At 35.9% G+C, this 17,142-nt stretch overlaps 3 protein-coding genes across 3 annotated transcripts; all 3 read right to left on the bottom strand.

Moving 5' to 3' along the window:
- Positions 1–70: 70 nt before the first annotated feature.
- LOC132791891 (nose resistant to fluoxetine protein 6) lies at positions 71–3,539 on the bottom strand. The gene is made up of 10 exons (XM_060801009.1): positions 3,466–3,539; positions 3,104–3,405; positions 2,702–2,867; positions 1,953–2,647; positions 1,338–1,417; positions 1,162–1,275; positions 752–1,098; positions 554–696; positions 383–497; positions 71–321 (listed from the first exon to the last, which is right to left on the bottom strand). Exons 2-10 carry the CDS (start codon positions 3,386–3,388, stop codon positions 215–217), a joined length of 2,052 nt encoding a protein of 683 aa, XP_060656992.1. The 5' UTR covers positions 3,389–3,405; positions 3,466–3,539; the 3' UTR covers positions 71–214.
- A 478-nt stretch (positions 3,540–4,017) lies between these two features.
- On the bottom strand, positions 4,018–5,171 carry LOC132792135 (uncharacterized). Its single transcript, XM_060801383.1, has 3 exons — positions 4,629–5,171; positions 4,406–4,573; positions 4,018–4,350 (listed from the first exon to the last, which is right to left on the bottom strand). Exons 1-3 carry the CDS (start codon positions 4,870–4,872, stop codon positions 4,091–4,093), a joined length of 672 nt encoding a protein of 223 aa, XP_060657366.1. The 5' UTR covers positions 4,873–5,171; the 3' UTR covers positions 4,018–4,090.
- A 1,857-nt stretch (positions 5,172–7,028) lies between these two features.
- On the bottom strand, positions 7,029–16,817 carry LOC132794075 (uncharacterized). Its single transcript, XM_060804311.1, has 11 exons — positions 16,634–16,817; positions 16,281–16,581; positions 16,035–16,220; positions 14,767–15,613; positions 14,546–14,708; positions 10,392–10,658; positions 9,335–9,478; positions 9,125–9,278; positions 8,318–9,057; positions 7,306–7,604; positions 7,029–7,245 (listed from the first exon to the last, which is right to left on the bottom strand). The coding sequence occupies exons 1-11, from the start codon at positions 16,814–16,816 to the stop codon at positions 7,047–7,049; spliced, it is 3,483 nt and encodes a 1,160-aa protein (XP_060660294.1). The 5' UTR covers position 16,817; the 3' UTR covers positions 7,029–7,046.
- Between the last annotated feature and the right edge of the window lie 325 nt (positions 16,818–17,142).

Genomic DNA, 17,142 nt, shown 5'->3' with positions numbered 1-17,142 from the left:
TATACAAAATTTGTATTTTGGAAATGTTTAAACATTCCAGTAATATTCTTTGAAATCTAATATAGCCTATTTCCACAGCACCAAAAAACTTGGTTCTTTTCTAGTTTTTTCCGTTTAGGTCGAATGTTACGTTCGCCCCTTGAACAACCCATAAGAAAAAAAGTCGGTTCAAAACTTAAAAGAACTGAGTGGCAGTGGAAAAGGCTATTACACTTCAAGCAACGCAATTTTGACGTTTTTCATCAGCCCTGGTATCGGTTAAGTCGGTTGTAAGTTCAAATTGAACCACGGTTGAAATCTTATATTCCTCCTTTTTGGGAACTGCAATCAATAAATATGATAAATTACATTGTACACATTATTATACAAAATATTATCGCACCTGGTTTATGATGGGTGATCAGTTTTAGGAGCTCAACCAATGGATATTCCAATAAAAGCGCCATGAAGAATGCCACAATTTGAGTGAGAACAAAGACCAACAAAACATTTCCAAACTATGAATAAAGTATGCTATTCATTGAAATGTATTTATGGCCAACGAGCTTCTTACCAAAAAGAAACTATTTACATAAACCGGATCTCGAAAATAGCCAGCTACCAGACGCAATATGAACACATGCCATATAAAAGCCTGAAAGGAAATACGACCCAGGGGCCTAAAAATGGGCAGACAGCAAAGTTCATAGGCAATCCCTGCAAGAGGAAGACATTAATTAAAATATCTATGGTATATCTGATCTTCACTTACATCCCACTTTGAAGCACATGCAACAGACAAAACCGCCACATATCATAATCCAGAGATTCTTGTAGATTCCCGCATACAATGCCAGCCAAATTGAAGGTTTCTCAAAGTCATGCTTGATAAAGATGAATCCCGAGAGCAGTACCAGCAACGCACCTGGAATCAACAGCCACATGCTCAGCTGCCAACTCCACTTTCCCTTCCAGCTTCCACCTCTGCATGTGGTACGGAATTTGAGATAGAATTGACCACAAAGGAAGCCCATGAAATAGCCTCCAAGATTTGTATAGAACGGCGGATAGATCTCATAAAAAGTCTCCGAGTTACGAAAATATAAATAGCGATAAGTTCTGTAGAAATGTGTTTTAAAGTAGAGTGTGATATAAATATTATAACATATTTACATATCTTACTCTGGCATGATGTGATAAACCGCTTCGAGTTTCAAATAATATGTTAAGAAAGCGGGCACGCAAAATGTCATAAAGAAGAGCACAACATAAATGCTTCTGGTAAGTCCGGGATGCCTATTTAAAGTATTTTTTAATTGATAGATCAATTGCGATTAATATATTCATTTTAAGCTTACTTCTTCATTATTATGATGAGTATTAGGAAGAGCTCAAAGAGCTGCATGTCAGCGCCCATATACCAAGTTTGTTGAGCACACTGCGAATAGAAAAACACTGCCGATATACATATCTAATAGGAATAAAGGGTCTAAAATGTAAATAATAAACAAAGTCATTATGGGGTATTATTCTTAAATTAAATGTATGTTTAAAATTCAACTTATTCGTCTGTCTGACTATTTATTTTCATAATCTCCCAAGACATTGATTCTATAATAGATATTTTCAATATTTATTAACATATTTTAGGACATCTATTAAAAATTCGTCCAGAAAAAAATTATAATTGATTAATTTGCTTTGGAGTTGGACTCATAATTTATTAAATTTCTTATTAGAACTGAAATAGAAATATAAGTAGGTATAAAGAGATACTTCTTTATACAAATATTAAAGGCGTGGACCATAAACTAATAACTTATCCTGAAACCAACATTTTCAACTACTATATTATGTATTTATCTTTATCAGAACTTAAAACATTTTAATTTTTAAATTATGAATATTTGACTGCAAGAAAAATCGAACAGTGACCTAATAAGTTTTTAACCCTCTCCATTTTAAATACTCACGCTCTCCTCCAGCAAATAGTTGTTGACAAAGAAGACATTCTTCCACCAGTTGCTCCTGCAGAAAACTCGCTCTGCTTCGGTCAAGTGCCTCCAGAAGGGTCCATCTCCCAGTCGACTAAGAATCGTGGCATTACATAAAATCAACATTACCAGAGAGGGCAACATGCGAAAATATCTAGTGAAGAAAACACGAAAATAAACGCCAATGCAAGTGAGCACTCCGGATTCATTGTTAATCCATTGACGTTCCGAAAAGTTCACGTAGAGCAGAAAGGAGCTCATCACAAAAAAGATTTGTATAAACGCGCTGCCATTCTGAAAGATCGAAGCCTCGAATTTGTACAGAAACTGCTCGTAGAACTCGGGATTCTGTATTTGCACAGTCATAAAGACCATTAGTGTGTGACCCAGAATCACCACAAAGACGCCAATCACACGAAAGGCATCGAAAAAACGCAGATCCTTTGAGAATTGACTACGCGAAGGCAGCACAAGGCGATAATAGTTGCGGCACAGCGAAAAGATGGTGAGAAAACCTTGCAAGGATGAATGAAGAGGTTGCTGATAGAAGAGATTGCCACGAGCTAGTTCAGGTTCAACTTGTTGCAGCTTCAAGCGATAGTCGTAAAAGCTGGAGAAAATTGTGACCAGCAGCAGTGAAGCCAGCAAGCAGTAAACGGTGACATCCAATGCATCTGGGAAGAAGATAAATTTCACAACTTTAGGCAATATTGAAAGGAAATATTTACCATGCTCCAATTTCTCCTTTGCTCTTTCGCAGTACTCGATGCTGCTGCGCACTCGCAACTCAAATCTGCGTTCAAATTCACGATTCAGACAGCTGTTGATAATGTGTTCATAGCGTATTCGCTCATCGGTTGCTCGCTTGTGCACCTTGGCATAATAGGAGCTTAGCTGAAATACAGAGTTAATAATAAAGGAAACTTTCTTAAAAGTTTTGTGAGAAAGTACGAAGCTAAGTGAATAATGAATGCATTATAGCTGCAGTCCTTAAGCAAGGTGTAATTATGATTTTCAGAGTATGATATGTTAGCTTGTCCTAAAGAGATCTCAGTGATTATAATAAAAGCAGCAACCTTTTATACAATATGATATTCTTTACAGTTAATATTTTTTAACCTTGAGCTCACCTCAGTGTCCACAACTTTGCCCTCGTAGAGTTGTTGTTTCTGAAATCTGCTGAGAGTGTGCAGTGCACGTTTGCAGTGCTCCAAGCAGACGCCAACAAAGAGATGATCGTGTCGAAAGTGATGTTTGTTATCCTGTGAAACTTGCTCGATTTGTTGCCACAGCGTGGAGCTAGCATTCGGCACAATCTCAGTGTAGACCAGGCAATAAGTGCTGTGCGCAAGGATTTGGCTTGGTGACTGCTGCAGACACAGATCATAGTCATCTAATTGGTACATGGCCGGCATTTGCTTGTACAGCGTTACTACAAATGCCGAAAATAGCAATAAATCAAGTAGAAAAGAGTTTTTTCGTTTCTACCTACAGTTAAATTGCGTATACGTAACGTTGGTACTTCCATATTGAAGTTGCAGCAGCGCGACAAAACCGAAAAGCACTTTCAACTGCATCTTGACTTGCGTTTTAAGATAAACTGATGCTAAGCTTTAGATTGCGATCAGTTTTACACATTATTAAATTGTAAAATTGCGTGCATGCATGCAGCGCTTCAATGATTTAGTAAATGCATTTCGATAAGGTCATGACAAATCAATCAGTGTTTATAACGTATATATACAATACAAAATATACTTACTCTGAAAATACGGCAGCAAACAAGTTTTAAATTTAAACAATGAAAAAAGCATCTTTAAATTTCAACAACGTATTTGCCATTTAAACTTTACAGCTGCAAACTGAGCATTAACATCAGCATTACAGAGCACTGCTGTTATTAGCATTAGCATGTTAACCGTTTTGGTATTTAAATACGTATACGTTGCTGTAATCGATTCGCTGGATAACAGTGCTGACCATTATCGTTAAGGCGCCATATTTGTTTAATTTAAAAATAACTCAAGTTTATTTGTGTGCCAAGAGTATAGTTATGTATTTAGTTCTTTTATGTATGTTGATAAAAAAAATGTAAAATGTTCGACATGCTTTACATTCTAATCAATATCTATTTCATCCAATCTTCCACGAACTCGATTCTTGCGTTTGTGCTTTTTGGTGGGCGGCGGCAGAAAACTCTCGAGAAACTCGATGGTGCTCAAAATGGTGTCCGAGCTAACATTGCCAATGTAGTTCTTGTCAAAGTAGACAACGGGCACTGGGGCTTCCGTGGAGACCAACTTGTCACAGTCGCAGCGCTGAATTTGCTTCTGAGCATCCAAAGTTTCCACCTCAACCGTGGTGTCATTTGATTTATCTAGGAGACGTATTTAAATGAATGCAAAGTGAATGTGAGTGAATGTTAAACTTACCGAAGAGTGGTCTAAAGCATTCCTTGACTTGAATCCACTTGGTGCAAAATTGCTTAATGAAACTGTCATTTTGATGAAAGAAATTTCTGGCTGCGCTGTTCACACGCGTTTTCATAAATCCCGGCACATAAGGCCATTTGCCCTTGGCGGCATAAAAGCAAATGATATCTGTAATGATAGAGAGATTAAAAATAAGGATACTATGAATATGCTTTACACTCACAAGGCACATGGAAAATGTGTAAAAATGTGCGTTGATGCTCCAGGCTCGATATCAAATGAATGCCACTGGATCGCTTTGGGTTGCCTTGCTTTCTGACCAAGAGACTGGCTGCCCTCGGTGGAATCCTTTGAAATGGCGTCTCCTCAACACGCAATCTACTTAGATACGCTTCACTCATGGTGAGCAGAAATGCGAGCACGAATAAAGGAATAATCCAGAGTATTATTTTCCGTGCCAATTCCATGGTCAACCTAATGCTTCACGCTCTCAACTGCAACTGCAACTGTGCGCAGGATAATATTCCCGAAGGATAAAAGCAGGACTCGCCATTATCGATTTTAATTGTTGACACAAATCAACGACACGGGCTTTGCATGCGCTAACCTCATTTGTCAGGCAAATAAACAAATGTCGGGCATTCGGGAAAGGTCGCTGAACTTTAAACCAAATATCAATTAAATAAGCACAAATGAAAAATGACACGTACTCGCGCTCTGCTTCATATCATCGCATCACAATTCGATTGCAATGCGATCGACTCGACTCAACTCAACTCGACGCGAATCATTTGAATAACTAATCAGTTGTTGGCGCCACTCAGCAAACCTTAATAAATATGCATAACTTGTGGCTAATAAAGTCGTAATGTGGTTAAGTAAATGTGAACAACAATTACTATTATAAGCTAACTACATAGCAACCACATTCTCAATACTCTATTATGACAAGCAATTCAGTTTGCTTACGGATTGTGTTTATATTAGAAAAATAAATACAAATAAAGTTAAAGTCGAGCGCTGCTACGAAATATAATTTATGTTTATTAAGTTTGCTTAGTTGAACGTCACTCGGTTGAATATTTATTTATCTTTGTTTTTATAAATATATTTTGAATTTTATTATATCACTAAATGTGTTTTTAGTATGTGTTGTATACGCAATAATCTTGTGTTAAATTAATAAAAACAAACCAAAGAAACTCTACTCAAATTGATGATGTCTAGTTTTCGAAGGTCTTTTATTTAATTTCTTGGAAATTAAACTTTATCATTCCAAATGTAAAATGCAATTTGCTCAAGAATTTAACTAATTAAGACAAAAATATAATCAAATCGAAAGAACATTCGGTTAAATATTTATTTATTTAATTTGCTTCTTATATACATATATTTTTAATTTTATAGCAACAACAACATTTATTTTGTTTATTTAAAAATTATATTCACAATAATCTTGTGATCCATTTTCGCCGTTAGCAAAATAAAATAAAATCGCCTAAAATTTCACATCTGTGAACTGGTTATTTAATTTTTTCATTTTTGTTTAAACCTAATAGAATAGATTTTTTTTATCATTTTTAATATTAAATTTGGTAGTGATTTTTCACAAGTAATTTGATCTTACTTACAAAATTAATCAAATTAAATAAACTATCTGTTAACAATTTTTTATGACTGAATATTTTTTAATTTTTGTTTTCAGTATTCCAAAGTTTATCTTAAGTTTATGAGGAATATGATTATTTAAATATAACCCAGAGTACTATATATGTTAAATTTATATTAGTTATCAATTACGATTTTATGTTTTTTTTTATTTTTTATTATAACCAATACCTTTTTTTTATCATTATAAACATTTATTTTCTAATTATTGGTAATATTTACTCAAAATCGAAAAACATTTGAACTTCGGCTTCACAACTTCTGTTTCGATCTTTTATTCCTCTTCCTCAACTGTCCGCAATCCGCACTATCAATGGGCAGTGGCTGGTATCTGGTCCACATGACGTATACGCGATTATAGTTGTTTATATGCTAATCGGGCCGTTTAGCAGCTAATAAACCTGCGCGCCCCCCTTTGACACGCCTCCTTTTGAATAAAATCATTGAAGAATATGAAGAAAAAAAGTGAAGCGCGTGCAGGCGCCAAGAAAGAAAGCGTCAGCTGTTCTGAGATCAGGTATTAGGTATATCAGCAATATCAAGTATCAGGTCTATATATATACTATATATATAAATAGAGATATCTGTATGAGCATGTGTAGCAGCAAATGCTAATGAATGTTAATCAAGCACAAGACCATTAATATATGACGATTGAAAGGGAAAAAAACTCTGATTCAAACAACGATTCAAATATCTGTCGTCAGTTCTATATACTATATATATAGTAGACGAAGCAGCAATTGTAGACAACATATGTTTTATTGCAGTTCCCAAGGTGTTCACGTGTTGCGATTTGTAAGCTCGCCAAACTGTTATAATTTAACTGGCACAGTTAAAAGCGCCACACGCGCGGCTAATTGAAATTGTTATGGAAATGAGTCGAAGATTGTGGCGCAAGTGAGTCTAGACTGAAATAAAGCGATTGAATAATAAATAATCTTAAAGCAACACGTGTGAATTTGTACGTTTATTAAGCATTTTTTGGATCCTTTGTTTCGCCTAATATATGACTCCACAATTTGGCATTTCTGGTGCGAAACTCTTGGGAAACATTCACCTCAAAACCTTCATCAGAATTCTCAAAACTCTGATAATCACAAATGCCATTGGGTCGTGACTTCAGCACTGTCTCCGAGCACGGCGCCAATGTCTCTGCATTCCGTGGTTTACTAAAAGATAATAAGAATATATAAAATATATAATTTATTAATAGGTATTTCGAAACTCACCCCGTCTTGGCAAAGTGCACAAAGTAGTCTACAAATGAGGCCACAACTTTCGCTTCTGTTGAGTTGCGTTCAAAGTCGGGGAAGAGCATCGGACTGCGAAACAGATAAATCAGATCATCGCAATGCACAACGCCGTATTTCTTGGTCACATTCGCACTTGTGTAGATCGAAGCATAGCTATAGGGACCCAGATAGTTGAAGCTGTACATGTACAGTGGATGATCGCTAACGTTGACGCTTCGCACATAATCTGAGATCGCATTGTACAGCGGTTGCTTGAAGCCGCGATCTGAGATGAGCTGCAGATAATATAATAATAAAATAAAGTATTGTAATGTATTAAATTAATGGATTAAATTAAATTATTTAAAGTAAAATTATAAAAATTAAGTTGTGGAAATACAATTTTGATTCATATAAATAAAATTTATTAAACAAAATTCTGAAAATAAAAAAAGAGAAATAAAATTGCAATACGAAATTGGCTGCAACTCAAATAAAACTTTGTATACCAAAAATACAGCTCTTATTTATTTTTGAGTAAAACTAAAATTTAAAATTGTTGGAAATATTCTAAAATATGTTTGTTTAAATGATTATTAAGTAATAAAAATTAATCCCATTGAATTTTTAGATCAAAATAAAAAATTCAAGTATTTTTATATTTAAAATCGAAAAATAGAAATTATTCTCGTTCAAGAGAATTTTTTATATATGATAAGATCATATATATTTATATAAATGTATATTTTATCATCTGTGACCAGATTATATATGTGTCAATTGAAAGGTAAAATGTGTTTTTAATTTGAAAGGCAATTTTGAATACGATTTGCCAATTTTCGTATTTCAAATTAAGTTTTAGCTGCCATAGTATTACGAAACTATTCATAACAACAATATCAATTATAGCTCTATCGATCTTTGAGATATAGTTTTTCATAAAAGCAGGCAGACAGTCAGACAGAAATGAACAATCCCACATTATGTTCCCCACTTATCTAGTACTCACATCTAAGAATCCCTGCACTGTGCTCTCATTGACCTCGTGTTTGTTCTCAAAGTATTCCTCCAGAATTAGCTGCATCGACTTCTCAAGCTGCTCTTGGCTAAAATCGGGTGGAAATTCCATCAGTTCCTGTAGCAACTCATCGAAACGAGAGTTGAAATCCTCCCTCAAAGTCACATTCTCCATAATGTTGACCACACGCACTGCACCTTCTTGAGGCACTGTGCCCAGCAGCCAAGGCACAGCCTCATAGCTGCCTTCGGCCAGCAAATCCTTGGGATGCCTGCTGAGAAAAGCGTCCGGATGACCGGGTTCAACTACGGGTCGATAGTTGGTCATGTGATCCACATCCCAGAACTTTAATCCATCGCCCGCATTCAGCAGCGTGTTGACATCGACGGCACGCAATGCTCTGGCCAATTTGGCCGTGCTCAGCTGTTGGGCATCTTTTACCTGACACAGCTCAGCTGTAAGACGCGCCTGTTCCAGAGCGCTATCAACTATGGCAAAGGGAACATTTGCTGTCCCGCTCATGCTGATGACGTGTTGGAACAAACCTTTCGACTTGGGACTCAACATGTGCATGTGAGTGGAGAGTCCGCCGGCGCTTTGCCCGAAGATGGTCACGCGTCTTGGATCGCCGCCAAAGGCTTTGATGTTGCGCTGCACCCAGCGCAGGGCCAGCTGCTGATCCTTGAGCCCAAAGTTGCCTGGTATAATTGCATCTTCCGTGGACAAAAAGCCTGAAGAGAAAGGAAGATGAAAACTACTCATTTCAGCTGTTAATTAGTCAACTTTTCTCCGACTTACCTAAGGCTCCCAATCGATAAGCCATTGTAACCAAGATGACCTCTTCAGTGTCCATAAAGTACTCGGGTCCTGTGATGGCAGGACCTGCAGAGCCGCTAAAGAAACCGCCGCCATGTATGTAAACCATCACAGGCAAATTTTGTTGCAGACGATTCTATAAACAGACAACAGTTAAGGAGTTTGAAGAATTGATAAAGATAGAAAACCAACCTCTGGTCTGTAGACATTGAGATACAGACAATCCTCTTCTCCATAGATGAGCGGCGTAGGCATCAGATAGTTCTTTTGTATGCAGTCCGCTTTAGCCGAAGTAGCATTGTAAATGCCCTGCAGCTTGGGCATCACTTTGGGATTCTAAATAAGTAGAAGAAAAATACGGTTGAGCTGAGGAATATTTGGAATTTTAATATGACAACTAATTAAACTAGATATGCCAATTAAATAGATACAAGTAAGTGGATGGTTTAACTGGAACATCGACGCTTACACAACTTTAAATACAATTTCTTTAGTTTATTATTTTAATAGTTCCTATCGAAATTAGCCGTCTCTGTGTCTCAAATGGTCACTTAAATTGCAATAGTCATATTGATTTCCAACGTTGTTAGTGAGATGATTTTTGAACTCTAATTCTTTAACATAATTTGCCAAACGTTGATTTCATCTATTTATCTCAAAAGTCGTGGTTTGGTTTCTCCATTACCTTTCTAAGAATTTAACTTTTTTATACAAACTACATATTAATTTCTAGGAACTGCTCGTTAAAGAATTTATATAGAACTTTAATGCCCTAAGAATAAGAAGACTCACAAGTATTGCTTAAATATTTGACAGCTCTAGCTGTTATAGTCTGCGAGATCTATAAGTTTAAGCGAGCGGTCAGACGGACAGACAGGCTGTCAAAACCATAAAATCTTGACTTTTGACGCTGGTCGAACTTTATGCATAGACTGATATTATTTCGTCGATGGATTAACTGGAATAACTTGAGGTTATTCTAATTATCTTGATAATTGAATTGCAATTTCTATAATTGGTTCCTCAATTTTATTTTTGCAAAGCTTGATTTTCTTTTATGTTACTAAAATTTATATTTCTTTTATTAATTCTCCAAATAACTCCTAGCAGTTTTAATTGGTTCTTGAAGTAGTAAAATGACTCATGAAATTTAGTTGCTCTAGCTCTTATAGTCTCCGAGATCTAATGGCTTAAATTAGTGGACGGACGGGCAGACAGATCGAAAAAACTGTATAATCTCAATACTTACACTGAATCTCAGCTCTCCAATGGGCGGCAGAGCGTAAGGAATGCCGAGGAAGGCCTCGAAGCGTTTGCTCTGATAACCAGGCATATGGACGCCCATTAAGCAACCCAAATTGCTGCCGCAGACAACCAACGACTTCTCGTTGGAGGCCAGGTTCGAGGCAGAGACTAGCGTCAGCAGCATTGGCAGCATCATCAACGACATTAGCATTGACAGCGACAGCGGCAAAAGTAAAGCATTCCCCGTATGAATCATGACTGATGGCTTTGTCTACCGAAAAAGAAATCAAAGTCAATAATAGCCGCCATTAATTATGCATAACTCATTTATTTATATTCATTCACCCAAAAAAGCTTCTTTTACCGATGATGTCAACGGCGTTTTGTTGATTTTGAAATTTGAAACCACACCAAATAAATTCCCACGACAAAAGCCGCGATGATCAAATTGGAGTTGAAGCTGAACTCCGCTTCCCCCTCTCATTGATAGTTCGATCAAAAGGATATCGATTGACTTGAATTTGTTTTGATTACTCACTTTGATTCGTTTAATTGCTGAACCACGTTTAATTTACTTGTCTAACTGGAGGGTGAGCCCCTGACACGACAGCGCACGAAATGTATCTGACGGGTTTGTAACCAAAGCGTTCGCTTTTATTCAATGAAAAAACAAACACAACACAAATACTTATAAATAAATAAGAAGAAAAACTTTGCTGTTGCTCTGGTTGTTATTCTTGTTGTTGTTGTTGTCACGCTTTGGAGCAACGCTTGGAAATGTGTTGATCTACAGTTAATTGTGCTCAAAGGTTTGCACTCGTTTTCCAATTTATTCAAACACACACGGCCCACACGGCGTATACGCGATGCGATCGTTTCGATTTCGTTCGACCGACTACAGAACTATCTGTCGCATGCCTTTGCTTTTATCCTGTTCCCCACCAAACACTCATAACACACACACAACTGACAACAGAAAACTCCATATATATCTACACTTATATAATGTTAAATTTATATATTCTCGTTCCCATTTCTGCCGCTGTTTCCTGCTCGTTTCCCAGGCCGTGTTTGTGCTTGTTTGCTTGTGTTTCTTTCTTTTGTGATCTGCTTTCGCTTCTCAGATAAGAACTGCTTGGTTGGGGGGAGACTAAGAGGCGGAATTACGGGCGGGCCTTTTCACTTACTATACATATCATTATAGAAACTTCAATAAAGTTTACTTTCATACTGAAAGTATTTCTACAACAACGAGCATTAAAATATATACGAAAGGCTTTTTCAAAAAATAACTTCATATGCTATTATGAGAATATAATTTATATTTAATATTTTCTATAACATTTCGTAGCAAATTTTGGTGAAGTACTTTAAATTATTATGTATTAAAAAACATAGTATAAATATCTCAAGTAAAAATCATCATCAGCAATTAAGCAAGTTTTTCCAATATACTAAAAGTATGATGTTATTTTTTATTTCGCTTTAGATTATCTAAATTTTTTAAATCTTTGTTTTATAATATATAACAAATACTGTTCAGAAAAAATATATATTTTTTAAGAAAACATCTTCATAAAGATAGTAACAAAGGTCCCATAATATTTTTAAATTTTGCATTATAATATCTATACATAATTTATTGATTTAATGAATGTTAAAATACTAAAAATATTCTCTGTGATTTTTAAGAATATATTAAAACTAAGGAGATTTCAATTGTTTCTATTTGGATAAACACTAGTCAATGTTTTTCAAATGATTGTTAAATTTATAGATATACTTTATATATCATAAAAAACACTCCTAAAGCTTGCTTTTTTCTTGTCATAAAATTTCTAATAATTACTTTATTGTTGAGTTGAATAAAAAGATAACATATATATTTGTATATTGATGTTTGTATTTTGATCAAATCAAAAGTGTAATAACCTAATAATAAATTTGTACTTCTCTCTGCAGTTGCTCCACTTGAATGATCAGCAGTGTGCTTACATATACATATATATATTACAACTTACATTGCATTACATTATTACAGCTTACTTTCCATATGGAAATGCAAGTTGACCTTCGTCTGGAAGTGCGAGCAAATTCGAGTGCAAAATAGGTCAACGCAGCAACGGAACAATCACTGCGGCAGCTTCACATATCAATTTATTCACCAGTGAAGAATCTGAGCGAGGGCGAATGGGGGAAGAATGGGAGGAAGGCACGTGTATTATCTGGTTATTAAAAACTGGTCAAGTAATGCCTTACTATGTATGGCTGCGTATTTATTTTAGTAACTGTGCAACAGATAAAAAATGCTTTCATTCTTTGTTGTACATTTCACTTGATTCGAAAGTAGTTAGCGACGATAATACTATACTTTTAATTATATACATATACCTTTAACTTATGTATGGATCATTTTCTTTCGAAAAATATCGTTTGAGGCACAATTGTCAGTGAAAAAATCATAAACTGAAATAATTAAAAAAGTAAAGGTTATTCTTATAGCTCTGGATTAGCACTTTTCCATTTCCATTTTTGGAATCTTTTGTGTTTTTTTTGTTTTTCGTACATATTTTTTAATTTTTTAAGTATTTTAAAATAAACAAGTAAGAAAGCTACAGTCGAGTGTACTCGACTGTGAGATACCCGCTACCCAATTTGATTAAAGCCAATATATTTTGCGGTATTATTCTCAAAATATACCAAATATACTGCAAATACACTAAAAATATACCAAATGGTATATGTGGTATATCGATATAGTACCGCATTCAAAATATACCATGGACGGCTCAATATACCAGATTGTCAGCCAAAGCAACTCAGACCCCTAGTAAGAAGGGGTTTTTTGCCCATACAAAAGTATTTCTTTAATAACTTCGACAATTTTTATCTGATCGCAATCAAATTTTCAGGAATCATAACTACTATAGTTATTATTATATATACTAAAATTCACAACCTTAGCTTTAAAATTACGCTTGTTATTCGATTTTTTTGATTTGCGGGGGCGGAAGTGGGCGTGGCAAAAATTTGAAACAAACTTGATCTGCGTGCAAACATAACAAATGCTGTCGAAAAAAAATTATAGCTCTATCTCTTATAGTCTCTGAGATCTAGGTGTTCATACGGACGGACGGACAGACACACAGACGGACAGACACACAGACGGACAGACGGACATGGCTAGATCGTCTCGGCTGTTGATGCTGATCAAGAATATATATACTTTATAGGGTCGGAGATGCCTCCTTCTACCTGTTACATACATTTCCTGTCGGCACAAAGTTATAATACCCTTCTACCCTATGGGTAGCGGGTATAAAAATATTTCCAAATTTATTGTTAGCTGTAATTAAAGAGCTAATCAAGAAATTATTCAAAATAAAAAAGTGTTTTGGTAATTTTTTTTTTCACTTTAAATGTATTTCTTTTGTATATATATTTATTTTATATCTAGTTATAGTTTAATAATACATTGTAAGGAATTTACATAATTTCCCTCTTTATCAATTCTATATTTACCAGTTTTCATTTCATCTTTTATTCATTGCAATGACTTAATAGTGCAATTAGTTTATTTATATATATGTACATCTATTATTTCACTTCTAACTGGGTAATCTTTATTGGATAATCGAATACCAATTAACGGAATATTTATGAGCTAACACCTTCCGGTAGATAACTTAATTGGCAAACAGCTATAGTTGAATTTATTATTTAATCGGAATGCCTACAAACATTCTTATGTAATAATTATTATTTATATATGCGCATTTATTGAAATTTGCTTATAAATATTGGAAAAGAAGTTTGTTCGATAAGAAAAATAAGTATTTAATTGAATCTAACGAAATCACTTTAAAAATAGTCGTATACTTGTTATAGGCGTATACGTAATTTTCTTATAAACTGTATTTAGACAAAAACAACAACATAAATCTTGATAGAAAAAATCTAAAGTAAATACCAACTATTATAAATGAATACATACATTTTGAAAATAATATGATTTATTACGTATACGTAATAACGTATTCCTTTATTCCTCTAGCATGATCATTGTTGCAGAGTATACGCCTACTGCGAACTCTAAATGTTCAGCCAAATGAAATTCGCACTATTTTTGCTAGACTTTTAAGAGTTGCTCGCCTATAAATAAAGTTGCTTCCAGAGCGAAAGTCCACGAAGATCCATTGAACTCTCGATTGATTCTCGATAAACTCCATTCTGGTCGCCAAAACGCAAATAGTTGCAAATTTTATCTGCTGTAAAGTCCTCAGCTTTGCAGGGCGGCAAATCGGTGGCATTGTAAAATACCCTAGAATATTTTAAATATATTGTAAGGTCGATTGTTTAGTTTAACTCATTTAACGTACCCAGTTTTAGCGAACTCAACCAGCAGCATTGTCAGTCGACTGATGGCCAATTCGTCAGCGGAATCTTCGGGATAGTTGGGCAATAAACCTGGCATGCGTATCGTATGCAGAGCATCATCCATGTGCACTGGTCCAAGCTCGCGGGGAATAATATCCCTGCTGTATGCGCGAGAGAAGGAAATATTACTTAAGCTATGAAACTCGAAGCGATAGATGGAAAGCGGTTCCTTGGCGTATTTTACATAGCTTTCAGCACTCGCATAGAGTGGATACAGAAAGGTAAAGTCACCATACAAATTCGAGAGTGGAATCATCGTTTGTTCATTGAGTTCCAACTTCTCCACATCGTATAGCTTGAGTAGAGCTAACAAAGTTTCCTCAGTTGTTTCATCTGGTAAATAAAGAGCTACGCTCATCAACTCGAGGAACCTCGAATTGAACACTTTCAACAGTTCTGGAGTGGTGAGCATGTTCAACAGAAACATGGAACCTTCACCGGCACGAGACGAGCTGCCCAGTAGCCAGGGAACTTCGTGTATGCGACCAGCGAGGTGAGACACTGACAAAGCTTCGTTGAAGAAGGATTCGGGTGTTGCATCCTGTTCGATAACAATTCCATAGTCAATGAGCGGCACATTGTCCCAAACCTTCATGGCATCGCCAGCTAGCAGCAAGTCCATGGCATCAACGGCACGCAGTGATTCAACCAGTTCTTTGGAGTCCAGACTGCCAGCCAGTGCAACTCCTGCACTCTCCGCTAGCTTACGCACACAATTCAGCGGATCCTTCACATGCATGATGTTCGTTAATGCGGTGCCGCTCAAGGACATGGCCCGATGAAAGAGACCTGTTAAGGAAGTGAGGGGAGGAAGGAGGGAAAAGAGAAGTTAGGAAGAGAGAAAGTATAACTATGAGTTCAAATTAATAATATTAAGAAATTCCCGAAATAAATTAGAAGAAAAATATGCTATGTTTGTATACGAGAACAATAAAGTGGAGTGCATAACAAGAAAGAATGTTCAAAGAGATTTTGTTGCGTTAGCGTTTAAGACTGTGTTGTTAGAGTAAGACTTTTGAATTACAAATGTTTCCCACTTAAAGAAATATATATAAATATATAGAAAGGGCAAAAAAGATAAAAAAAAGAGCAAAATAGAAATCAGTACACGTTTTAGAATGTATATGTAATGAAGAAAACTTAAATAACATATTGAATGTAAGAAGACAATAAATCACAATCAAAAGTGAACAATATATTGATCACTTACCTTTTGAATTAGGGCTAAGCATGTGATAGTGGGCTGATATGCCGCCGGCGCTATGGCCAAAGATGGTCACCAGCTGCGGATCGCCGCCAAAGGAGGCAATATTCTGTTGCACCCACTGTAAAGCCAAGCGCTGATCCTTGAGGCCAAAGTTGCCAGACATGTGACTATCGCCTGTGCCTAGAAAGCCTACAAAACCAACCTCATTATAACGCTAAAAAGAATATAGACTGCTTCTTCCCTCCATACCGAATGCACCCAGACGATAGTTGATGGTCACCAGAATAACTTGTTGCGTATCCATGAGATACTCGGGGCCAACAGAAAGCGGATTTGAAGAGCCACAGTAGAAGCCACCCGAGTGTATGTAAAACATGACAGGCAGTGGACGATGATCGGCAGGAACAACAGGTCTATAGACGTTCAAGTAGAGACAATCCTCTTCACCGAAGATGGGTCTTCCCAAGATGAAGTAACATTTTTGCAGGCAACTGTTGTGAGCTTTGCTGGCATCCAGAGTTCCTTGCCAGGCAGTGGCAGCCACAGGATTCTACAAGGAATCAGCAATCAGTTAAGCAGTGAAGAAAATTCATTGACTGCACCTTAAAGCGCAATTCGCCGATGGGAGGCTGTGCAAAGGGAATGCCCAAGAAGGCCTCAAAGGCAGCTCCTTTATATCCTGGCATCGTGGTGCCCTTCAAGCATCCCAAATCCTCGAGGCACACATTCAACTCCGCGTGTACAACAAACGCAAAGTAGAGAACACTACAGACAAATGTCCACATGATTAATACTTCAATTGATTCTCAACAATTGCAGCTTCGCTATTTATACTGAAGTTGCTTTGCATGACAAACATTTAAAATACTATATTTAATATTTTAATAGTAGTTTAGTCCGATTAACCGTTTTGCTTACTTTAAGAAAACTAAAGCTTCAATTAATTGAGCAATAAGCTTTGTTTTAAATTGTTGACAAATGTTTTAGCCCAGAATGATTCGCTTGTTAAATACCTCTTAATAACGTCCTAGTTTTCTTTATAAAAAGTTTTTATAATTATTTCCATAAATTAAATAAATCAGAAATTCAAATAGTCAATATATTTAGAAAA

This window comes from Drosophila nasuta, chromosome 3 (assembly GCF_023558535.2).
Source record: "Drosophila nasuta strain 15112-1781.00 chromosome 3, ASM2355853v1, whole genome shotgun sequence".
Taxonomy (NCBI): Eukaryota; Metazoa; Arthropoda; class Insecta; order Diptera; family Drosophilidae; genus Drosophila; species Drosophila nasuta.
This window is presented reverse-complemented; position numbering and strand designations above follow the sequence as displayed.